Genomic DNA, 19,142 nt, shown 5'->3' on the forward strand with positions numbered 1-19,142 from the left:
AGGAGGGCGATCCCGCCCCGCGGGCCGGGGATGTGCCCGCAGGCGGCCGCGGGCAGGGCCAGGGGCAGGGCCGCCCCCCGGGCGTGCGGGGTGCACAACGTCTGCCGCCTCCTCATCCGCAGGGSCCAGGGCTTCTATGCCAGAGATGCTGGTGTCGCCCACAGGAAAAACCTGGGACTCCTCAGAAAGATAATGTGCCAGGTAATAAACAGGCTGCGTTTCGGCGCTGGCGGAATCCCTGCGGGTAGGGGCTTTCCACAGAGGGGGCTGAGTGTCASTTCTCAGCCCAGGTGTTGGAGAAGTTCCCGGCCACGCTGGACAACAAGACTGGGGAGAGAAAAACGTGCAGTTTTGATGACGGGAGTTAGTAATGGTTAAATTTATTTCACAAGGCTCAGACCTAGAGATGGAGAGAGTATTCTACTGGGCAAAAACTGCAGAGGCACTCGTAAATCTAATAATTGTGTTAGAAATAAGCATTTATGAGATTTTTATATCACTTATTTCCTTAAGAATGGCTTCATATTTAATATCAATGTTAAATTCTGAGTCCTTCAGGGAGCATCAATGTTAAATTCGAGATTTGAGTTCTCACAATAAAATGTAATAAGATTTTTGGGTAAATGTATCCCCAATTCTCATTCAAACTAATGTTACAGAAAAAAAATAGGAACKAAACCAATTACAAACTGAACTCTTTTTTTTAGTCGAAATGGTTGCTGCTTCCATACGTAGTTGATAGAAATACATTGGAAAAGAATGTGGAAGCAAATTGTATTGAGAATACATTTATTAGAAGTCAGCTGAAGTGTCTGCTTGTGTAACTAGATCAATAGGCATGCAAGGTTTTTTGAAATAAAAATAAGTATGTCTGACTTGCGCTTCTTTTTTTTCTAAAACTTTGTTAATGGTATAGAGCTCCTGATCTCAAATGCATGCAAGAAAATTCAATGTGAGCAGTTTACTTCATTAAAGTTTTGGGCACTTTTTGCCAATAATGATGAATAAATTTTTCTACTTTTCACATGAAACACTACCAGCACAATGGAATTAGCTGTTCAATAAATCAAATTAATTACATATAAAAGAATTCTGTAGGTATTTATACYCTGGGGAGTTTATTCCTTGGTTTCAAAAGTCACCATGGAAGTTTAGTTGCCAGTTTTAATGCAGGCCAGTTAATCACAAWATATTCCTTATCCCTGCTGTCCATAATAGCTAATAAAAATATTTTCATTTGTTTTTTTTAAAAAGACATTTTCTTAAAAATCAACAAAAAACAAATAGGATTCTTTCTGTGTATTCACCAGTAATGTTTCAATTAATGTAAGTTATTAATTTACAGGAGCCAAATAAAATATTTTTCAGAAGCAAAGTTTGTTACAAACAGCCAACACTGTTAAAACTGTTGTCTTTCAGGAAAGTACTAAGTTCAAGAATGTTTGGACAACTCATTCTGCATCTCCTATTGCRTATGAAAGAGGAAGAATTTACATGGACAATTACCAATGCTGCATTAGCAGGTAATAAATTCACAATTTTAAGGCATAGATTTGTAGTTCTGAGACTGATTCTGTTTCATATTGATAACTTTACTCATGCAAATAGCTGCTGTGAATTGAATAGAATTTACTTAGGAACAAAAAATAACCAGGTGCATAAATCTTTGGTTTACAATCTTTGAATTATATTTAGATACTGTTATATTTTAATGTGACATCTACTTTGGTAAAAGAAAGCCTGATGTTTCTGGTGCTGTATAACCTCAGCTTTCAGAGCAGGAATAGAAGATTATCACTATTTTTTATTCTTACACTGAAAAGACAAATGAACAGCAGTTCTTTGTAATCTGGTAACTAGCACTGTGGTCAAGAGTGCATCACAAAATCAGCCTATGTAACAAGCTTGGTRCCATGAATTCTGTATAAAACAAGTAAATTCTTCATGTAAAAGTACAGCCTTCAGTATGTGCTAATTTTTGCTAATGTATTTTGCAGATCAGTTTTTTGATCTAATCTCCTGTTTCATGATCAGTTGCAGAGACATAGGTTAGGAGGCAGCACGTGGTAGGGTAGAGGACAGGAAATCTGTGTACACCAGTTCTTGTCCCTGCCTGTCCCTACTGTGAGAATTGGAGAACTGTATTGCTGAGGAAGCTGTGCGCAGATCAGTTTTGAGGTAGTGCCAGATGATACATAAAAGACAAACTACTCTRTTAGTGTAAACCACTAAGAGTTAATTAAACTAATCACCCACAGCTGAGATCTAAATCTGCTTTTATTTCTACACTGAGTGGATTCAGTAYAGGGTTAACCTGTCTAACATCTTTCAGGTTTTTCTTTGTCTCATCCTCTCCTAGAGGGCAAAATTGTGCCCTCAAAAAAAAGGCACACAAAACTTTTAGTTAGTAGAGTTTTTTTTTAAAAATATATCTAAAAATGATGCCATACCTTTATGTTAGGAAAGGTAACAGTGGAAGAACTTGATAGGAACATCCCGATCGTTAGTTTTTGAAATATGCTTTTATTTAATGTAAAGCACTAGAGTAAGAATGTACCTGTTAAGCTTGTTACTTTAGTTTTAATTTTGGGGTTTGGTGTTTTTTTTTTTTTTTGTTTTTTTTTTTTTTTTTTTTTTTTTGAACTCAAAACTAAAAACAAAAAAAGCAACCAGACCAAAAGATTTAGAGGAGGTTAGCTTTTAAATATTACAATATATGAACTATTGGTTATTAAGCCTTATTTTGAGAGCAATTTCAGGTATATTTACAAARTGAAAATAAAATGTTTAGATTTCTGATCTGCCTAAAGATAAGGCAGGATTTATAAAACTGCATGAAATGACTTGTTGCTAGAAAGTGGTCTATGAAATAGACTAATGATTAGCAATCATTTTCCTCTAGTATTGCACAAGAGCCAAGAATACTTTATCAAAAGTCAAAGTGTGGCAAGTCTGAAAAAATAGAAGATGCTTTACTATTGGAATGTCCACTGGTAAGATTACTTTTTACTGGAGTGTTGATGTGCAAATTAAATTAATGTATTTTGGTGAAACATATTTAGAATGCAGTGCTCTTTCTTTCCAAACTATTTTCTCAATGTTTTTATGGAGCTAGGTTATGGAGGTTTATGGAGGTTTATGGAGTTAAGAGTTAGGTTTGCAACATGCACCTTAYTTATATTAACTGAACATTTTGGAGGGATACCTCTCTGAATTCTCAGTAGTACATTCAAGTGCTTCTTTTTGTAAGCTTTTATGGATGATTTTAAAAACAATGCTTTTATGTTTATGCAACTAATTCTTAATTCCTTACAAAATAAATTCAACTTACATTTTTCTTTGTTTTTTAAATAGCAAGGAGTGTAGCTGGGACTTTTATTTTTCTCCAGATCTGTTGACATGAAAAAAAACAAACAGCAGGTACMCTGGCGGTGCACAAAAGCAACCTTGCCCAAAATCTATTCCTTGGTTTCTAACTAATAATTACATAATTTATCTCCTTCACCCAGTGTCCACAGAGGTTAGAAGTATTAGCCCTATTCTTGAGGTGCCTAAAAATAAAGCACTGCTAATACCATTCATTGCAGTTACTGTCAAGTTATCAGTGAATGTCTTCTTTTGAAATACTATTTTCTCTTCAAGATAGTCACCAATTAGATCAGTAAGCAGTTAATTTTCTGCAAGACAAAGGTATTTTAAAAGATGTCTTTTCTAGAAAAGGTAACCCTTGTGAAAAGGGTGACAGCAGATTATTTATGTGATGGGTGRTTATTTGGCATGGACATGAGCTTAGCGATACTGATCTCATTAGCAGRCAGCTTTCCTCCTTTAGTTTTTGAGGAACATGTATTTACTTCTGTGTTCTTCTGACAGTGTCAAAATGTTATGTATCCTCCTGATACAAACTTTTTTCTAATAGCCTTTCTTTATGTAGGGAGAAATGCTACCAAATCCATCGGATTATAAAGCTTCCCTGATAGTCTTGACAGTGCAGAACTGGCTTCTACGTCTCTCTGCTGATAGTGGAGAAGTACTGGAAAAAGTATATCTTGCTGGTTCCTGTTGCAAATTCTTCAGGTATTGAACAAAAACTAGGCTTTATATCATGACCGGTCAGTAGTATAGTGGAGAAGGAGAGCTTAATATAATTAACAGTGGTTAGTACTATAGAGGGGAGAGTGAATCATCTTCATTTTAGTACTATCCTATGGCTGACAGCAAGTTTGTTCATCTAGAATGTTACCTGGAGTACCGTTCCTGCATGCTCTTACCTGTRGAAGAATTTCATCAACTTAAGTATTATGGGGTCAAATTTGGTATCGAGTTCCACAAAACCTAGGCTGCTATTTGCTTTTCTCTGACAGCTTTACAGCCTTTAGTATTGCAATGGCAACATACCAGAAGAGGACCTTTAAGGGCTGAAAAACAAACCTGATTGTATATACAGTATTCAAAGTCTGAGCTGTTTTTGATTTGCAAAGGCTCTTCTCCAAAGGGTAGTCATTTTTCTGTTTCAAAGTAGAGCAGTTGTTGCTTTTGGTAAACTGCTTMTTTTTTTCAGTTTTCAGAAGAAATTATTTTTGTTAGGCTGAAGGTTAACAAAGTGGTGATTATGAATGGAGAAAATTAAGCATGTTATAACCCATTATATTTTTTTACATGTATTAATAAATTGTTTTTAAGGGATTAAGATAGGCCTTTCTTGTCATAAATAGGTACCTGAGCTGGGATACTCCTCAAGAGGTAATGATTGTAAAGTCAGCTCAGAATAAGCTCCCTGCAGCAGCACGGCAGGTAAGTTTGTTGAAAAAATGTCATTTTTGCAACATCCATCAAAAATATTTACAAAGATGGGGGTATTATACCTTGTTATTATGGCAAAAGATGAAGGTGTCCTGCCATTAATAACTATATTCAGTATTGTTCCTTCTCAGGCAGGAATCCAACAGACTGTATTGTTTTATCTCGCTGTATTCCAAGTTTTGCCTCTTTCATTCATTGGAATGCTGGAAATAAATAAAAAGGTAAGTTAATTTCTCTATTAATGTGTGATCTGTAATGTAGTTCTATGACAGCTGTAGTTGARGCACTTGTTTCAGAATTTCAGAAGTCATACTTATAGCTTGTAAAAACAGTTCAAACATTAATTGGCAGTAGTCTTGTAGTTCTTGTRTATGATAGGGGCCTTGGGGGGAATAGTCTTAATTCTAATAACCAGAAGAGAAAATMCAAGTGGATTCTGTTACTGTGTTACTCTTTGACATGTAGATGGACTTYAGCCTTTTCTTAGAGCAATCATAAGAGCTAGGGAATCCTAAAGTGTTTGTACATTTCACCTCCTTAAAAGAAAGAGGTGTGCCTCTGACCCTGTCTTAGTAATAGTCTACGAATTCTATATRTAGTTAAAAATGTTTCAAACTTCTATTATCACTGTTACTGAATGACAAAAGTAAATATGTCTTTCTTTCTCAGTCAAGACCAACCTGAGTTCAGTTTGTGACCTGTATGTAAATGTATACACTTAGGAAGAGACCTTGAGCCAGATTGCAATTTTTGCTGTTCTATTTTAAGTCAAGAAAGCTCTAGATATAATTTACAAATGAAACAGTACAAACATGCAAACTCTGTCTTTAGGTTCTGTGAGGTACAGTGTCTTTTAGGGTCCAAAGCTATAAGCTGGAGTTGTAGGTGGTGCTAGATTGGGTTGAGGCTGTAATTGAGATTGGGCTGGCAAGTGAAGGCATGGAGTTAAACTTTTTCATTTGGGCCTATGAAAGTTTGGGGGTACTGTGTTTTGTTCTGTTCAAAATTAGTATTTAGGACTGGAAAAAASGTTACCAGTATCAAAGGTATTCTCAGTCTGGCTAGGAATGACATCCCAGATCCATCATGCACRCAGTAGGCAAAACATCTGAAAGAGCACTTCTTCAGCTGGGTCTGTACCAAGTACTCATCAGAGAAATTGTTAAAACTGTAATGAAAGGTCAGCATTTGGGATGTGAGAATACACCCAGCAGGAGACAAAACCAGTGAATGCAATGCCAAACCTGATACAGATCAGTGAAATGTAACTGTTACATTGGAGTCAGGGTTAGCATTACTGTTTAAGACTGCAAAATGCACCTCATGCATCAGCTTTACTGAGATACCACAATAAATTCTGAGTTCAGAGTGGCTAAGGTGTCAAGGGTAGAAAGGAGACTTCTGGGTTGGAAGATTACTAGAGTGTCTGGAAGACACTGGGACCTAAACTAACAAATGTATTGAGAAAGAGAGATATCCCTATATAAAAGCAAACTCTCAGGAGTGAATATATCTTTCAAAACCAAGCATATCATAAAATCACTGGCAGTGTTAAGATGTAGGTTCCTCACAGTTCCTGGGTTCCTTTATTTTTTTATTGATTTTAAGCCTATTTTAACTGGTTTAATTGCTTTTTCACTTAGTGAGTCAAATTAAAGAAAACTACATTTCCAAGCATTTCTGTTAAAAAAAACTATGAACTTCGCATGCTGTTATTAACTAAATATTAAGAATTAGTTGTGGGGTTTGCTCAGTGATGTGTTAAGCAATGGCTTAAATGAATAGTGCATAATTATTAAAAAGGATAAGGCAGCTTCTCATGYATATGTCTAATTTGGATTCAGAGAGAATTCTCTACTCTGTGACAGCCAGATAATGTAGTTATAGTACAGCTGTACACAGTCACAGTGTTTAATCACAACTAGTGTTTTACCCTGGGATGAAAGAACAGAAGATCTGAAATCGGGACTTTTAGATTGAGTTGCTAGTTTTGCTAACATTCCTGTGGGATGCTGAATAATATAATCTATTCATGTATGATAATAACTGGRTAGCATGATATGAAGATATACTGAGAATTGATTAGAGTATGAATCCGCTTTCAGAATCTGACTAATCTAACCTCAGGTGTTACTGCAGTGCAAACTATTGAAGAAACTCAGCAGAACAGATGAGTTACAGAAAACTTCATGAACTTCATTGATCACAGAGTTTGGTCAGAATAAAAAAAAAAAGTGATTGCAAAATCAAGGACATAATGAGTTATTTGTGTTTTCTCTCAATTATTCTCTAATAGTATAATTTTGCTTCATTTTATTGTAGATTTTTGGTAATAGTGTGACAGATGTTGCAGTTTCTAATGGAATCCTGATTGTGATGTATAGCATGGGTCTYGTCAGACTCTACAACTTCAAGGCCATTTTAGAACAGGTAATGGAACACAAAGTTTTCATATATGCCATGCTCTTTTGGGGTAACAATTCATAAATATTCATGTGTTGCTACGTAAGTGCATGGGGTATGTGTTTAGGCAGGATAGGTTCCTGCCTAAATCTATTTATGGTCAGAACGTACAAATGGACAGGCACTTCTGAGGAGTTATGTAAATATTAAACCAGATGTGCTYCTCTTCACATACCTAATCTGTAGTTATAGATGATTGTTAAGGCCAGAGACTGGTGGGCATGGGGAAGTTTGATTTCAAACAGAATTGCAGTGAGACTTACAAGTTTATATCCTATTCAAAAATCAAATGTTAATTCAAAAATAAGATCTCAAGCAGTATCTAAAATAAATAGATAAAGAATGCAGTAATAGTAGAGCAGTAAAACTGAACAGCAAGTATGTATGCATCTGTAAAGCTAAACTTTTCTGTATTATTTTAGTTCATGGAACAACCATTTCATTTGGGACAAGAATTCAACTGGAATGGTCAGGTGGGAGTTGTAGGAAAGTATCCATTTGGTCTTCCATGTAACATTAAAATCACAGGTAATTATGATCTTTGTATTGGCTTGACTGGTCATTTTTATGGATTAATTATGACTTATTTTACACTAAGAAAAGTATTAAAATTACTGTGCTCATATTGTTCTGTAGCTTTATTTCAGAATTTACATTATAGTACAATATGCTTTCCTTTACTTGTAATTAAAATAAAACTTATATAGGACATACAAGAAAACTATTAGAGAGCAGCTAAGCTATCTGAAAAACTTGATAAGCAATGCATTAAATGGAATCCCTTTCTTTATTTCTGAGACAYAACTGCTCTCGAGAAAGAGGAAGGACTAGGATAGCTGTTAGTAGCACCCAGAAACAGTATATGGTATGTAAGCAAAAGATGTGAGAATATTTAATCCAACTTGCAGAGGAAATTCAAAGARACTGAATACAGTCAAAGAGATTGAACCATTTGTTTGACCTGCATTTTGATATTCTAGGTTGTAAGAAACATGCCAGTTTCAGTAACATAAATTCCTGAGAACAAATTATTAGAACGTATTCTAATGCCTCAAATCATCAGCTTATGAAATGTTCTGCATTATGTAATGACTTTTTTTCTCTGAAACCAAGCAGTGGCTTCTGTTGGTGCACTTGAGATTAGAATATGGTGCTAAGATTTTGAATGAATAACCAAAGCCTGTGACCTTCAAAGAAACTTCTTTTCTTACTTTAAAAATACATTCTCACAAGCTCACACTTGAGGCATCTAAAAAAAAAAATTAAAAGTTGGTTTCCTGACTTTCAAAGAACGCGTATGTTTATTTATCTAGTTTTGAATGTTTCTRTGTGAAATTGTTTTTACAGGTCCACATAAAAAATGCTTTTGGTCTTTGTTTTCAGAATGTCAGATAAAAACAGACAAATCAATCTAGATTTATATAAAAATGAGGGAGTGCACAAAGATAAAATACAGACTTATATAGTGAAGTTATAATGTATTAGCAAAACAAAGTAATAGGCTGCTACATTTGATGTCTCAGCTTTTGCAAAGGGAATTCTTCTTTCATTTTTCCTTCTGTCTCAATCTGTGAGACAGATTAATGTTTAAAGTTAGGGACCTGTGGGAAACATGCATGTTCTTTGATAGGAAGATTTGCTCTCATGGCTGTTAGGTCATTGTAGTTTTTGGTTTTGAGATTTAAAACCAGTGTACTGGAGAAAATATTTTTGATCTTTAATCATATTCAGTAATTTGTGGTTACGAAGTTTTGAACCCATGACATATTTGCCATGGCTGCTTTTTGCAAATAGTTGCATTCCTGTGGTTTTTGAGTTGTTTTCTTTTAAGAATGAGGTGGCCAAATGCTTCAGTGAGCAAGATCTTAACAGTTTCAGAGTGCAGGCTTGTATTTACTATAATTTAACTGTGTGTAATTTTGCTTCTCACTTAGTGCCAGCCTCCCTACAGTTACTGCCTGAAGGGATGGCCATTATTACAGTACTGTTTTTATGGTGTGAGGTACCCTAAAGGAAGTGTACAGAGATCAAAGCTTACAGGCTGCTATGTACTATGTTACAGCTCTTAACTGTTGAGGRATTGATTTTGGTCACAGTATGTGATTTTCTGCATGGTCCAGAATATAAAATTTGATTTATTGTTAGATGATAGRGTAATTTTAGAAAAAAAAAAAGTGAAGAGGAGGATACTTTGTAGAAGCCTTTTTCTTGTTGTTGTTTCTTTGGTTTTATTTGCATTTAGAGCAAATATTTGTTAGTGCTGTCAGGAACAACTTCGTTTAGATGAATCTTCAGAGTTTAAAGTGAACAAAGAAGTCGAGACTGAAAATTGGCAAGACTTGGGAAAGGACTTGCAAACAATATAGTAATAAAACAGGAGGTGTTAAGCAACAAGAACTAGTGATTTACAAGCAGGAAAGAGRGAGTTAAGGCAGCAGTCACAGCTGTTTAGGTGGCTATGATCTTGCAAATCTTTGCCAAATGAATATAAAAGGAAAGGCATATTTTATAAGCAGCCTCTACTACTCAGTGTTGTTTATCTATTGAGACACGTTTAATTGTATCATTTAATCCATCTACCAGACTTTTTGAGGGATCTTGATATATGCTTTATTTAAAAAGTTGKTTTTGGGTTTTTATATTTTGCCTGTTTCGATTCGCCTTGTAATTGCAGATTTCCTCCACATTTTGTCAATTTTTTTCCCAACTTTTCTCCATACTGTTAGAGTTGATCTTCAGTCCCAAATTGGTTCAGTTATAGCAGTTGCAGATATTGCTGTAGATATTTAATTTAACAGAATTGAAGTTGTAAAGTTCTGTGCAGTCCATTTTATTCAAAGATGCCTCTCATTTAGTAAACAGATGACTTGTAAGAATGGCATAGTACATCTCTATAATTTATCCCAACTGAACTGAAAGGAAAACTAGATACCTTTTGCTGTTAATTGCAAAAATTTCTGTATTTTGATTTTTATGAACTCGGCTACAGAGTGCATCCATTATAGTCCACACTATTTTGTTGTGTTACACAAAAGGAGAAAGCAGAATCTGAATATTCTGTCTTCCTGCATTTAATTCTGTTATTTGAGATTGCTGCTTGCTGTTTCCMGTTATTTATCACTGTTTTTCCCAAGAGAATAGTGACCATTTTGACATGGTCTTTAATCTGTTCATATGTACATCCTTTCTCAATCAGATGAGCTGGAATGATTTTATTTATTTGCTGTCTCTTTGCTCATAAGTCAAAGATATTAGAAGAGTAGTTCAACATCAAGATCTGAGCAGGCAGTAACCCTCCAGTGGGAACTGCARATGTGCCCCTGGATGCCAGGTGAGGTAGCATAGCTGGCGCTGGAAAAAAGTTCAAAGCCAATGTATTTCCACCAGTCTTCAAAAGTTGTGAAGAATTAGTAGCTTTATTGGAATTTAGAATTGTAAGGATCAATGGAATTATGACTGTTCTGCTACTAATGGTGTTAACATTACCAAATATTTGCAGATACCCCACCTTTGCTATTTGAAGCATCTTCTCTGGAGAATGCATTTCAAATTGGAGGTTACCCTTGGCATTATATCATCACACCTAACAAGAAAAAACATAAAGGAGTCTTCCATATTTGTTCTCTGAAAAACAATGCTTTGGTAATATATTCAGAAAGCAGCTTCTCTGAAATTAATGTGTATTATGTTTGTCTYCATCTCTTATTCTGAGTAGGTAATGAATACCTTTGTTTACCAGTGTAGTCCTTTCACAGGGRTCACCCCAGTATCAAATCAGCTGTCCCATGGAGTCATGTGTAAAATACTTTCTTCTGAATTAATACTGCTTCTCRTATTTCCTTCATTCCAATATAACAGCACTGTCAGAGCTATACAGCACTGTATTCATGATTTAGAAGTTAAGTCTCATTACCTGTTTCCTTGCATGGTAACATCCTAATGTACTTCTGACTAGTCAGCCTACTAACTGCTGACTAAAGAGTTATTTTAAATTTTAAGATATTGCAGAATAAATTTCCTTTCCTTAATGTTTGTTGTTTATCTTTRACTTGTACCTTTTCTCTCTCCCTAAAAAGATTTGATTGCACAGTTTAATCCCTTTCTGTCCCCGGGAAGATTTTATTACTSAGTTTAATCTGTTCCTAATTATTTTTATGTATTATTCATCATGTGAATACTACTTTTTGTGAGTTCCCCATCTCAGCTTTTATTTTGAATCTGGAATTGACCTGAAGATCATTCTGTATTACAAGCAACTTTTAGGCCTGTTCAGAGTTTCTTGACTAAATAAGTCGCATCTGTAAAGGTCCTTATCTCTTTTGCTAGCCTGATCAAATAAATTATTTCCCTATCTTATTTTCAAAACTGGCATTTCGTAACTGTAGCTGAAGATCAATTTTGATTCAAATGGACTTTKAGAATCCTTTCTCATCTGTTTTTTTCTATGTGGGTTCATATATTTGCCAGTTTCAATGATTGATGTCAGCTAAATTTAACAACAGAAAGCCACTGCCAAAATCCCACMATTTTGAACAGCTTGCATCTGATTGCTGAAATCACAAGGTATCCYCAGCTTACATGCCCCACAAATAATTTGCACAGAAGAGGCTAAGCCTGAGGTTTGAAACTCAGGTCAAACTTGGTGCTAATGTTTGTTCCATGTYTTGACACATCCCATGTCTTGGAATACTCAAATAGCTGGAATTGTTGAAGTGTTTGCACAGTGTAGGCTAAATCTTCATTTTGCTTGGTTTCAGTAGAGATAGGATGATATAGCAATAGGTTATTGCTTATTCCATATTAAAAATCTTCAAACTGCTCCACCAAATATCTTGAGAATTGGAACTGAGTCTTATTGTTGTTATTATTATTATTGTTCCACTGCCATCCTTTGTGGTCATGATTAGGAGCAATACTTAAAAACCTCCAGAGGTATATAGTGAGTAGCTCAGTATTTCCTCTTTAATTAGATCTGTGAGACTTTCAAAATACTAATATTCTAAGCTTTCCTTTTCTTCTTCAGGCAAAAAATGGCATACAGGATATGAAATGCTGTTCACTTGAACCTGACTGGATATATTTCCATCCAGATATGTCAGGCAGAATAATCCACGTGGGACCGAATTTGATTAAGTATGAGCCTTTTTTACTAATTTTTATTTCATTTAAGGAGAAGTTGCATAAATGCATAAATTCAGTAGTTTGACAATTTGCAGACTCAAATACCCATCAGACTATRGAAATTGTAAAATCTATTGATTTGTCAGAATCAAAAGTTCTAGAAACATCTGCAGTATTCTCTGTGATGACTGTGGGCACTAGAGGCAACAATTTAGATTTTGATACGAAAAATATTCAAGGACCACTGTATTAAAATTTCACTGATAAACATAAATTACAAAAATAATTAATTTCTATTTTATTTCTTTACGATGTATTAATGTACTGGATTAAAAAAATTRTGTAGAAATGTTGTAGTAAACAGATTAGAATATATGGCTTACTTTGTAATTTCTGTTTCTTTTGTAGAGTCTTAAAGCTTAAGGAAGTTAAAAATCATGCAGATCAAATGGAGATTGCAGAAGATTTTACGATAGTAGCCAACAGAGAAAACTGTGTGAGTTTAGTGTCTGAGATCACAATGTATGATTTTGAACTATACTCAGGGGGTTGGCATATGTGAGTAATCACTGTTTTATGAGCTTTTATTCAAGGTTTATTGAAGTAGTATGAAAAGAATTTTGAAAATATTAACACTTCCAAGATAGATTCCTGAAACTTGCAGTCTTTTCTTTAGTTTTCAGCATTCTTTATGGTGTGCAGTGTAACCATGTATCATGGATATAAAGCATACTTAAAAGATGGTGACAGATTTCCTTCAAATTAAGGTGCCMCTAAGTGATAATTGTGGGCCTCTCTTGTGCTCAGGTAAGTTGATCATACAAATGCTAGAAATGCTTCAAGTCTCTCATAATTTAGGGATTAAATCCTCATAAGACAACAAAGACAATACATTGCTTCCAAAAGTGTCTTTCTTTTCCTGGCCATGCAYACCTGTCACTCTCTTGTGACAAGTTTGCCATTCATCTAACCCTTGGTGAGCCAAATCAGCGCACTAAGGTCACAGAATAGTAACTTAGCAGAAAAGGTGAGTACTTTCCTKCTTGCTTGTTTTGCTGAACTGGAGCAGAACAGGACTGAATCACCAGAAGAGTGCAGAAAGGTGGAATCAGGTGTGAAAGGATGATTTAAAACTACTGGTAGAACTGAGCTCTTAAATCACCTCAGTTGTTTCATGAAGGCTTTTGTGATACAGAATCACAAAGACAATSTAATGTCAAAAAGGTTAAAGAGCACAAGGGAAAAAAAATTTAGTTAGTGCCTGGAGCTGTCCTTTTGATTCAGCAGACAAGGTTATGTCTTACCAAAAAGCAAWTTTTTATAATTTGGATACTGTAAAATGCCTGCAAATCTGTGATACTAATTTTGAAGCTTTTGCAGCAAAAAGGTTTGTGTGTTAAAAATCTACACAAACTCAAGAATAAAACTTGTATTGAATTCTAAAGCTAAATGCTAGGTCATCTAATAACTTGTCATACTGCTTTTTGAGAGTTGTTATATAACTTCTGTTACAGTAAGAACAAAGAAATAWGTGTTCTAATCCTGCCTGTGTTTTGCTTATTCATTTTGAGTTCTATTAAGACACTGAAAACCCATTTTTTAATATTTCTGGTTTCAATGAAGCCCAGTGGGAGCAGCCATGGTGGTTTAAGATGCTGCTGTCCCCATCTTCTGGAAGTAAGGGTTTATGAAAATAAATGGKGGTGATTTAGCAGTCTTAATTCTCATTTCAGCATCTTGGTTCTAGTCAGTTCTAGTCAGTTCAAAAGATTATGGTAGCTGAGAACCTTTGCCACCTCTGTGGACACCTCTGAATATGAGTAAATAGCAATAATATTCCAGCTAAAGTCACCAAGTTCATAAACCCTCATAAAGAAAACAACAGCACAAGGCTATGCATAGCTAATGAGTAAAACAAGGTCAGAAAGTAAAATGTATGAAACAAATATATTGTCAGATCCATAGAAACTGAATTGCTCTGAAGTCTAGAGACACTTTTTATGTTTCTCCAAAGGTGAACAACAGTGTTACTGTAACAGCWTCTGGTCGAGTGGTGAAAAAGCGTTTTACCTTGCTGGACGATGACCCGGAACAAGAGGTAACTGATGTAGTAACAGCACTTCATGGATTGTTTTAGTGTTAAGTAGCTAGAAGCCCTTCTTGTTTCAGGTGCAGTGGGTGTAATCTTAGCTACATATATCTTTGAGTTCTTTATTCCTCTTTTCTTTATCTTCTTCTAATTGCTTCACGTGTTGTTTTATCATCTTTTCTCCTTGGTTGACATTTGAGCTTTGGACTTTCTTTCAAGAATTGATCTTATGCCCCACAATACCATCGTAACTCCTGGTGACCTTCAGTGGCACAGAAAAGACAKGTTAATGTGACAAACCATTACTGTYTTATCCATTTAAATATCTACTTTGAACATTTCTTATAAAGCATTTTATGAAATGAAAGGCGCCTTTTCTTTTCCTCTACTTTAGGATCCTCTTGTCTTTTTTATAGTCTCTAAACTTTGTTCTTCTCTCCCACTTGCTGTGGATTGCACAATAATGTATTTAATGCTTCTCCTTTAAGTAACTGTTTATTGAGAATAGTACACCATTTTACTTGGTGCTGAGTCTTAAAAGGTTATGAAAAATATTTTTTAGCTCTCTGTCTAGAGCTGGATCTGTAACAACAGGTAAAATTCACCAGTTTTGGGTAGTCACTCCTATTCTTTATTCTGAGGAAATAGATTTTACTGTGGTAAAAATACAGCATAGTCCATAAGAGTATAACTCTTAAGGGTCTGCAGTTTATTTCTATTCACTTTTTCTTTTAACCATAATTAAAATAATTGCACGCTATTTTTTTCCTGCTGTTATACTTTACTTGTGAGTCCAGTAAATGTTTTTACATTATGGCAGAAAAAGACTGGCTTGAATTTAAAGAGTATGTCACAGTGAGATAAAGGTAATTAAGATAGTTCACAGTTTTCACTCTTTGGTCTCAGTTCTTCACTGACATATAATCTGTGGAACAAGTGAGAGATCTGAACAAAAATACAGATACTCATGTAAATGGAATTTCTCTGATGTACCCATTCCCTCAAAACCAATGATGGCTTAAAGCTACATTGCTTCAAGAGCCTAAATATATTTCTTTGGCCACTTCAGAAGTACTTACTTTCTATTTCCTTTGTGTTACATATAAAATACATGCACATTAGGGTTTTTCAGGACATCACTTTCTTCTGCTTCAGGAATTTTGCTGAAATACCATGACAACTCATGTTGGGGAAGAATGCCTGTTGGGTATCAGGATCCCAAAGTTTTCTTTCAGGCCAGAAGACTTAAGAACTACAATTTTACCAGTTCTGTTTCCACTTAAAAGAAAAAAGAGCTATGCAATTTTAGTAGAGGGGAATGTGAATTTATGTTTCATTTATAAACTTGAGGTTTTGTTTTTTCAAAGACATTCAAAATTGTGGACTATGAAGATGAATTGGATTTATTATCAACTGTGGCAGTTACTCAGATAGGAGCTGATGGAAGAGCTCACCTTGACTTTCATTGTAATGATCATGGGATACTACTTAAGAGTATTCCATTAAAGGAGTCCTGGGATGTGGTGAGGAAAATTCCTATCTTTTATTCATATTGTCTYTTCCCTGCACTCATTTACCTACCACTTTTGTTCAGATTTGAAGCAGATATATAAGTAGAGTTGTGAAGGTATGAGATTTGTATAAAATATTAATCACAACTCTGAAGTTTTAAGTACTCCATCAGACAGTAGTTAATTTACCTGAAAATCTCCATTATTTGAAATTGTGATTTTGTTTTTTTAGTTGATTTGTTTGGGGTTTTTTGGTTGGGATAGGGGCTGTCCTTTATGTATTTCAAAAGTATTTATGAACTTAAATATTCACTCTGTGGCTAGTTACATCAAGTTAACTTTACAACTTGTAAACAGTCTCCCTAGTTTAACTTGAACTACTCATACATAGAATGAAGCATAGACTAACTATATTTTTGGAAAGATGAAATGGGCTGTTCATACAGACCATGGACATCCAACATAAATGTTACATGGACATCTAACATAAACGTCAAATTTTCAGCACCTTTGTGTCTATTTTATCATTGACTGCATAGGCAACTTGTGATCTAAATAGGSATGTGAGAAACCTCTCAAAGTTTTTTAATTCTGTTCTTTATCTGGAAGAGTAATCTCTGTGTATTCACACAAAATTTCTGCCTGATCATGGAGGGTACAAGGGTTAAATATTTCTTGATCCTCATGGAAAATTATATGGATTTTGGCAAGTTGTGGAAATAGAGACTGCAATCCAATTTTTTTTTCTCATTTCAGACTTACAGTCATGAAGTTTACTTTGACAAGGACCTCGTATTACATATAGAACAGAAGCCTAACAGGAGATTCAGTTGCCATGTTTACCARATGGTCTGTGATACTGCAAAAGATGATGATTGTTAATGCTATGAAAAAAAAAAAAAAACAGGAAGTGTTTTGTAAAAAAAGGAGGGAGAATTTTTGTATATATTTAAGCCATAAACACCAGCTACAGCAACTTCCATTTGGATGCTATTTAAGGACTCCATATATATGAAGTAGTCAAATACTGTTTTTCTGGCTGGATTTAATCTCAACATTTTAAACTGCTACATGAGGTCTTGTTTCTTTTTTTCCTTTGTGACACTGTACACATGCCTGTAGTTCATTATGGCTTTTCATGTATTCACCAGTTCATCATTAATGCTAGATGCATTTGTTACTTCTCTAGGCAATAGGATTGAAATACTGGACATTAAGGAGAAAAATGTGGACTTACTCATTATCTACCATCTGCTATGAATTGTCTTACACAGTTTTACCTATGCAACTCTAATAAAAATGGTTAATYAATGAAAGTATGTAAAACTATCTAGGATAAATTTTGTATTTAGTATAAAAATTKTAGTGTTACCATTAAACCACTTAGACAGAATCTTTCTCTTGGTTTGGTGTGAGAAATAAAATGACTCAGGTTTTCTGGTAGTGTATGTTTCAGTTTAAAGGAAATGTTAATAATTTATGTATTTTACTGTCTTTTTAATGTATTTTTTAATATGTTTTCACAGATATAGRTATATAAAAGTAAGTAATTCTCTGCTTGTCCCTGTGTTAAGGGTCAGGAGTTGTTCAATCTGAGCCAAAGCTCCCAGCTGTTCACCCTTATTACTGAGTGCAGCCTATCTGATACTGKGGAGTGCTGTGGGGTATATTCAGAATCTACAGAATGAAAGCTTTCATTTTAAAATAAAAAACACCCACAACAACAAAATGCAGGCTGTAGACTTCATGGTGATAAAGTTTCCAAATGCAAGCCAAAGATGGGCTCAGAAGAATAGCTCATCAAAATGACTCAGTACCACCACTGTCATCATGAGCATGGTAATGCTAAATGCAAATATTTAGCATGGTAATGCTAAATGCAAATATTTCTTTTTGCTCCAGACTTTACTAATGAAATGTGGATTATTTTAGATGATGCAATAGGGAAGAGCTCTAGAAGAATGACATAAATTTTCTCTTGTGTGTTTTTAAAGAAAGTGTAATGCAAAAGAAAAAGTGAATTACAATGTGGAGAGAAAAAAAAACAACACAAAAAGGACATTAAAGAAGATAATGAAACAATAGTAGAAATAAAGGGCAGCAGCAATACCCAACTTCCACCATATCTTCCATAAGTTTTCACTTTGGGTCCAGGAAAGAAGATCTGTCCCTTAYCTGCTATTTAATAAATAACTATATCAGTAATACATGCAAATAAAAATTAATACGAAGCTGTACTCTAAGACAGAAGACCAAATACTTTTTAAGCAGCTACTTAAGAGAAATTTTATGCTCATTCCTGTTTGGCTTTTTGAAGCAGTTCCACCCAGAGAAAGGCATTTAAACTTCATCATYTATTAAATAGTGCAAGTACTGTTGATGAAGACAATCTCTAGCTTTCAGGAGTTTGCTCTGCTTCCTAGTGGCTTTTTGTTAGGCTATTGCAGACTTATGAAGTGATATTGTGCTAAAGCTGCAAATGTACATCAGTATCCTTTTTTTTTTTTTTTTCTAATGCAGCAATTTGTAATGACCAAAAGGCAGCCCAGACTTCGATGAAGACTGAGTCTTGTGTAAGAAATTCTATCACTCTTAAATGCTGTTACTGCACTACAGATGATGGCAGATGTTCCATCYTGGCAGGTCCCACATAGACATTTTGATTCAGAAACAGAAGAGGTTTCTGTTTACTTAAAAACACCTTGAAAGCTATTTAATAACAGAGAATCCCAAATGACTAGCCCTGAACACTTCTGAGTGTCTTGGMGCCCTACTTACAGCCTGGAACACACTAAAAAAGCAGAATTGTTAAATCTTATGGTTTGCGCTTTTTAAGCTATGAGTTGCCTTCTGCACCGCTGCAGAAACTCAGAAATTCTAAAAATAAACTTCTGTTTAAATGGGAGGAAAATGCTGCCCACAAATCAATAGTTTCTACATTGTTTAAAATAACTGTATCTAAACCAAATACAAATAGCTGTATGCTTGGTGGCAGCCCACCTGAATCACTGCTTTTACTTCAGGTTAAGTTTCTAAACAAAACTCATCCACCAGAAAAAAATACAGTACTTTATTTTGCCAGATTTTATATGCAAGCATCTTTTAGTCACTGTTGCTGGCAGTGGTGTTCTATGGAGTGGTGTCAAATTGATATT

The 19,142-nt window shown here is 34.9% G+C and overlaps 1 protein-coding gene across 2 annotated transcripts; it reads left to right on the top strand.

The window, feature by feature from the left end:
* The first annotated feature begins 30 nt into the window (after positions 1 to 30).
* DCAF17 (DDB1 and CUL4 associated factor 17) lies at positions 31 to 17,836 on the top strand. 2 transcript variants are annotated; one of them, XM_057379147.1, is made up of 14 exons: positions 31 to 201; positions 1,420 to 1,523; positions 2,903 to 2,993; positions 3,935 to 4,077; positions 4,716 to 4,794; positions 4,935 to 5,024; positions 7,126 to 7,233; positions 7,689 to 7,794; positions 10,766 to 10,908; positions 12,290 to 12,399; positions 12,796 to 12,883; positions 14,402 to 14,485; positions 15,844 to 15,999; positions 16,744 to 17,836. In XM_057379147.1, exons 1-14 carry the CDS (start codon positions 31 to 33, stop codon positions 16,867 to 16,869), a joined length of 1,599 nt encoding a protein of 532 aa, XP_057235130.1. In that variant the 3' UTR covers positions 16,870 to 17,836. The 2 variants fall into 2 exon arrangements, with proteins under 2 accessions (XP_057235130.1, XP_057235131.1); XM_057379148.1 differs by lacking the exon at positions 16,744 to 17,836 and having other exon boundaries at positions 12,796 to 12,881; positions 15,844 to 15,907.
* The last annotated feature ends 1,306 nt before the right edge of the window (positions 17,837 to 19,142 follow it).

This window comes from Malurus melanocephalus, unplaced genomic scaffold, assembly GCF_030028575.1.
Source record: "Malurus melanocephalus ecotype Western Australia unplaced genomic scaffold, MMel_1.1 scaffold_390, whole genome shotgun sequence".
Lineage (NCBI taxonomy): Eukaryota > Metazoa > Chordata > Aves > Passeriformes > Maluridae > Malurus > Malurus melanocephalus.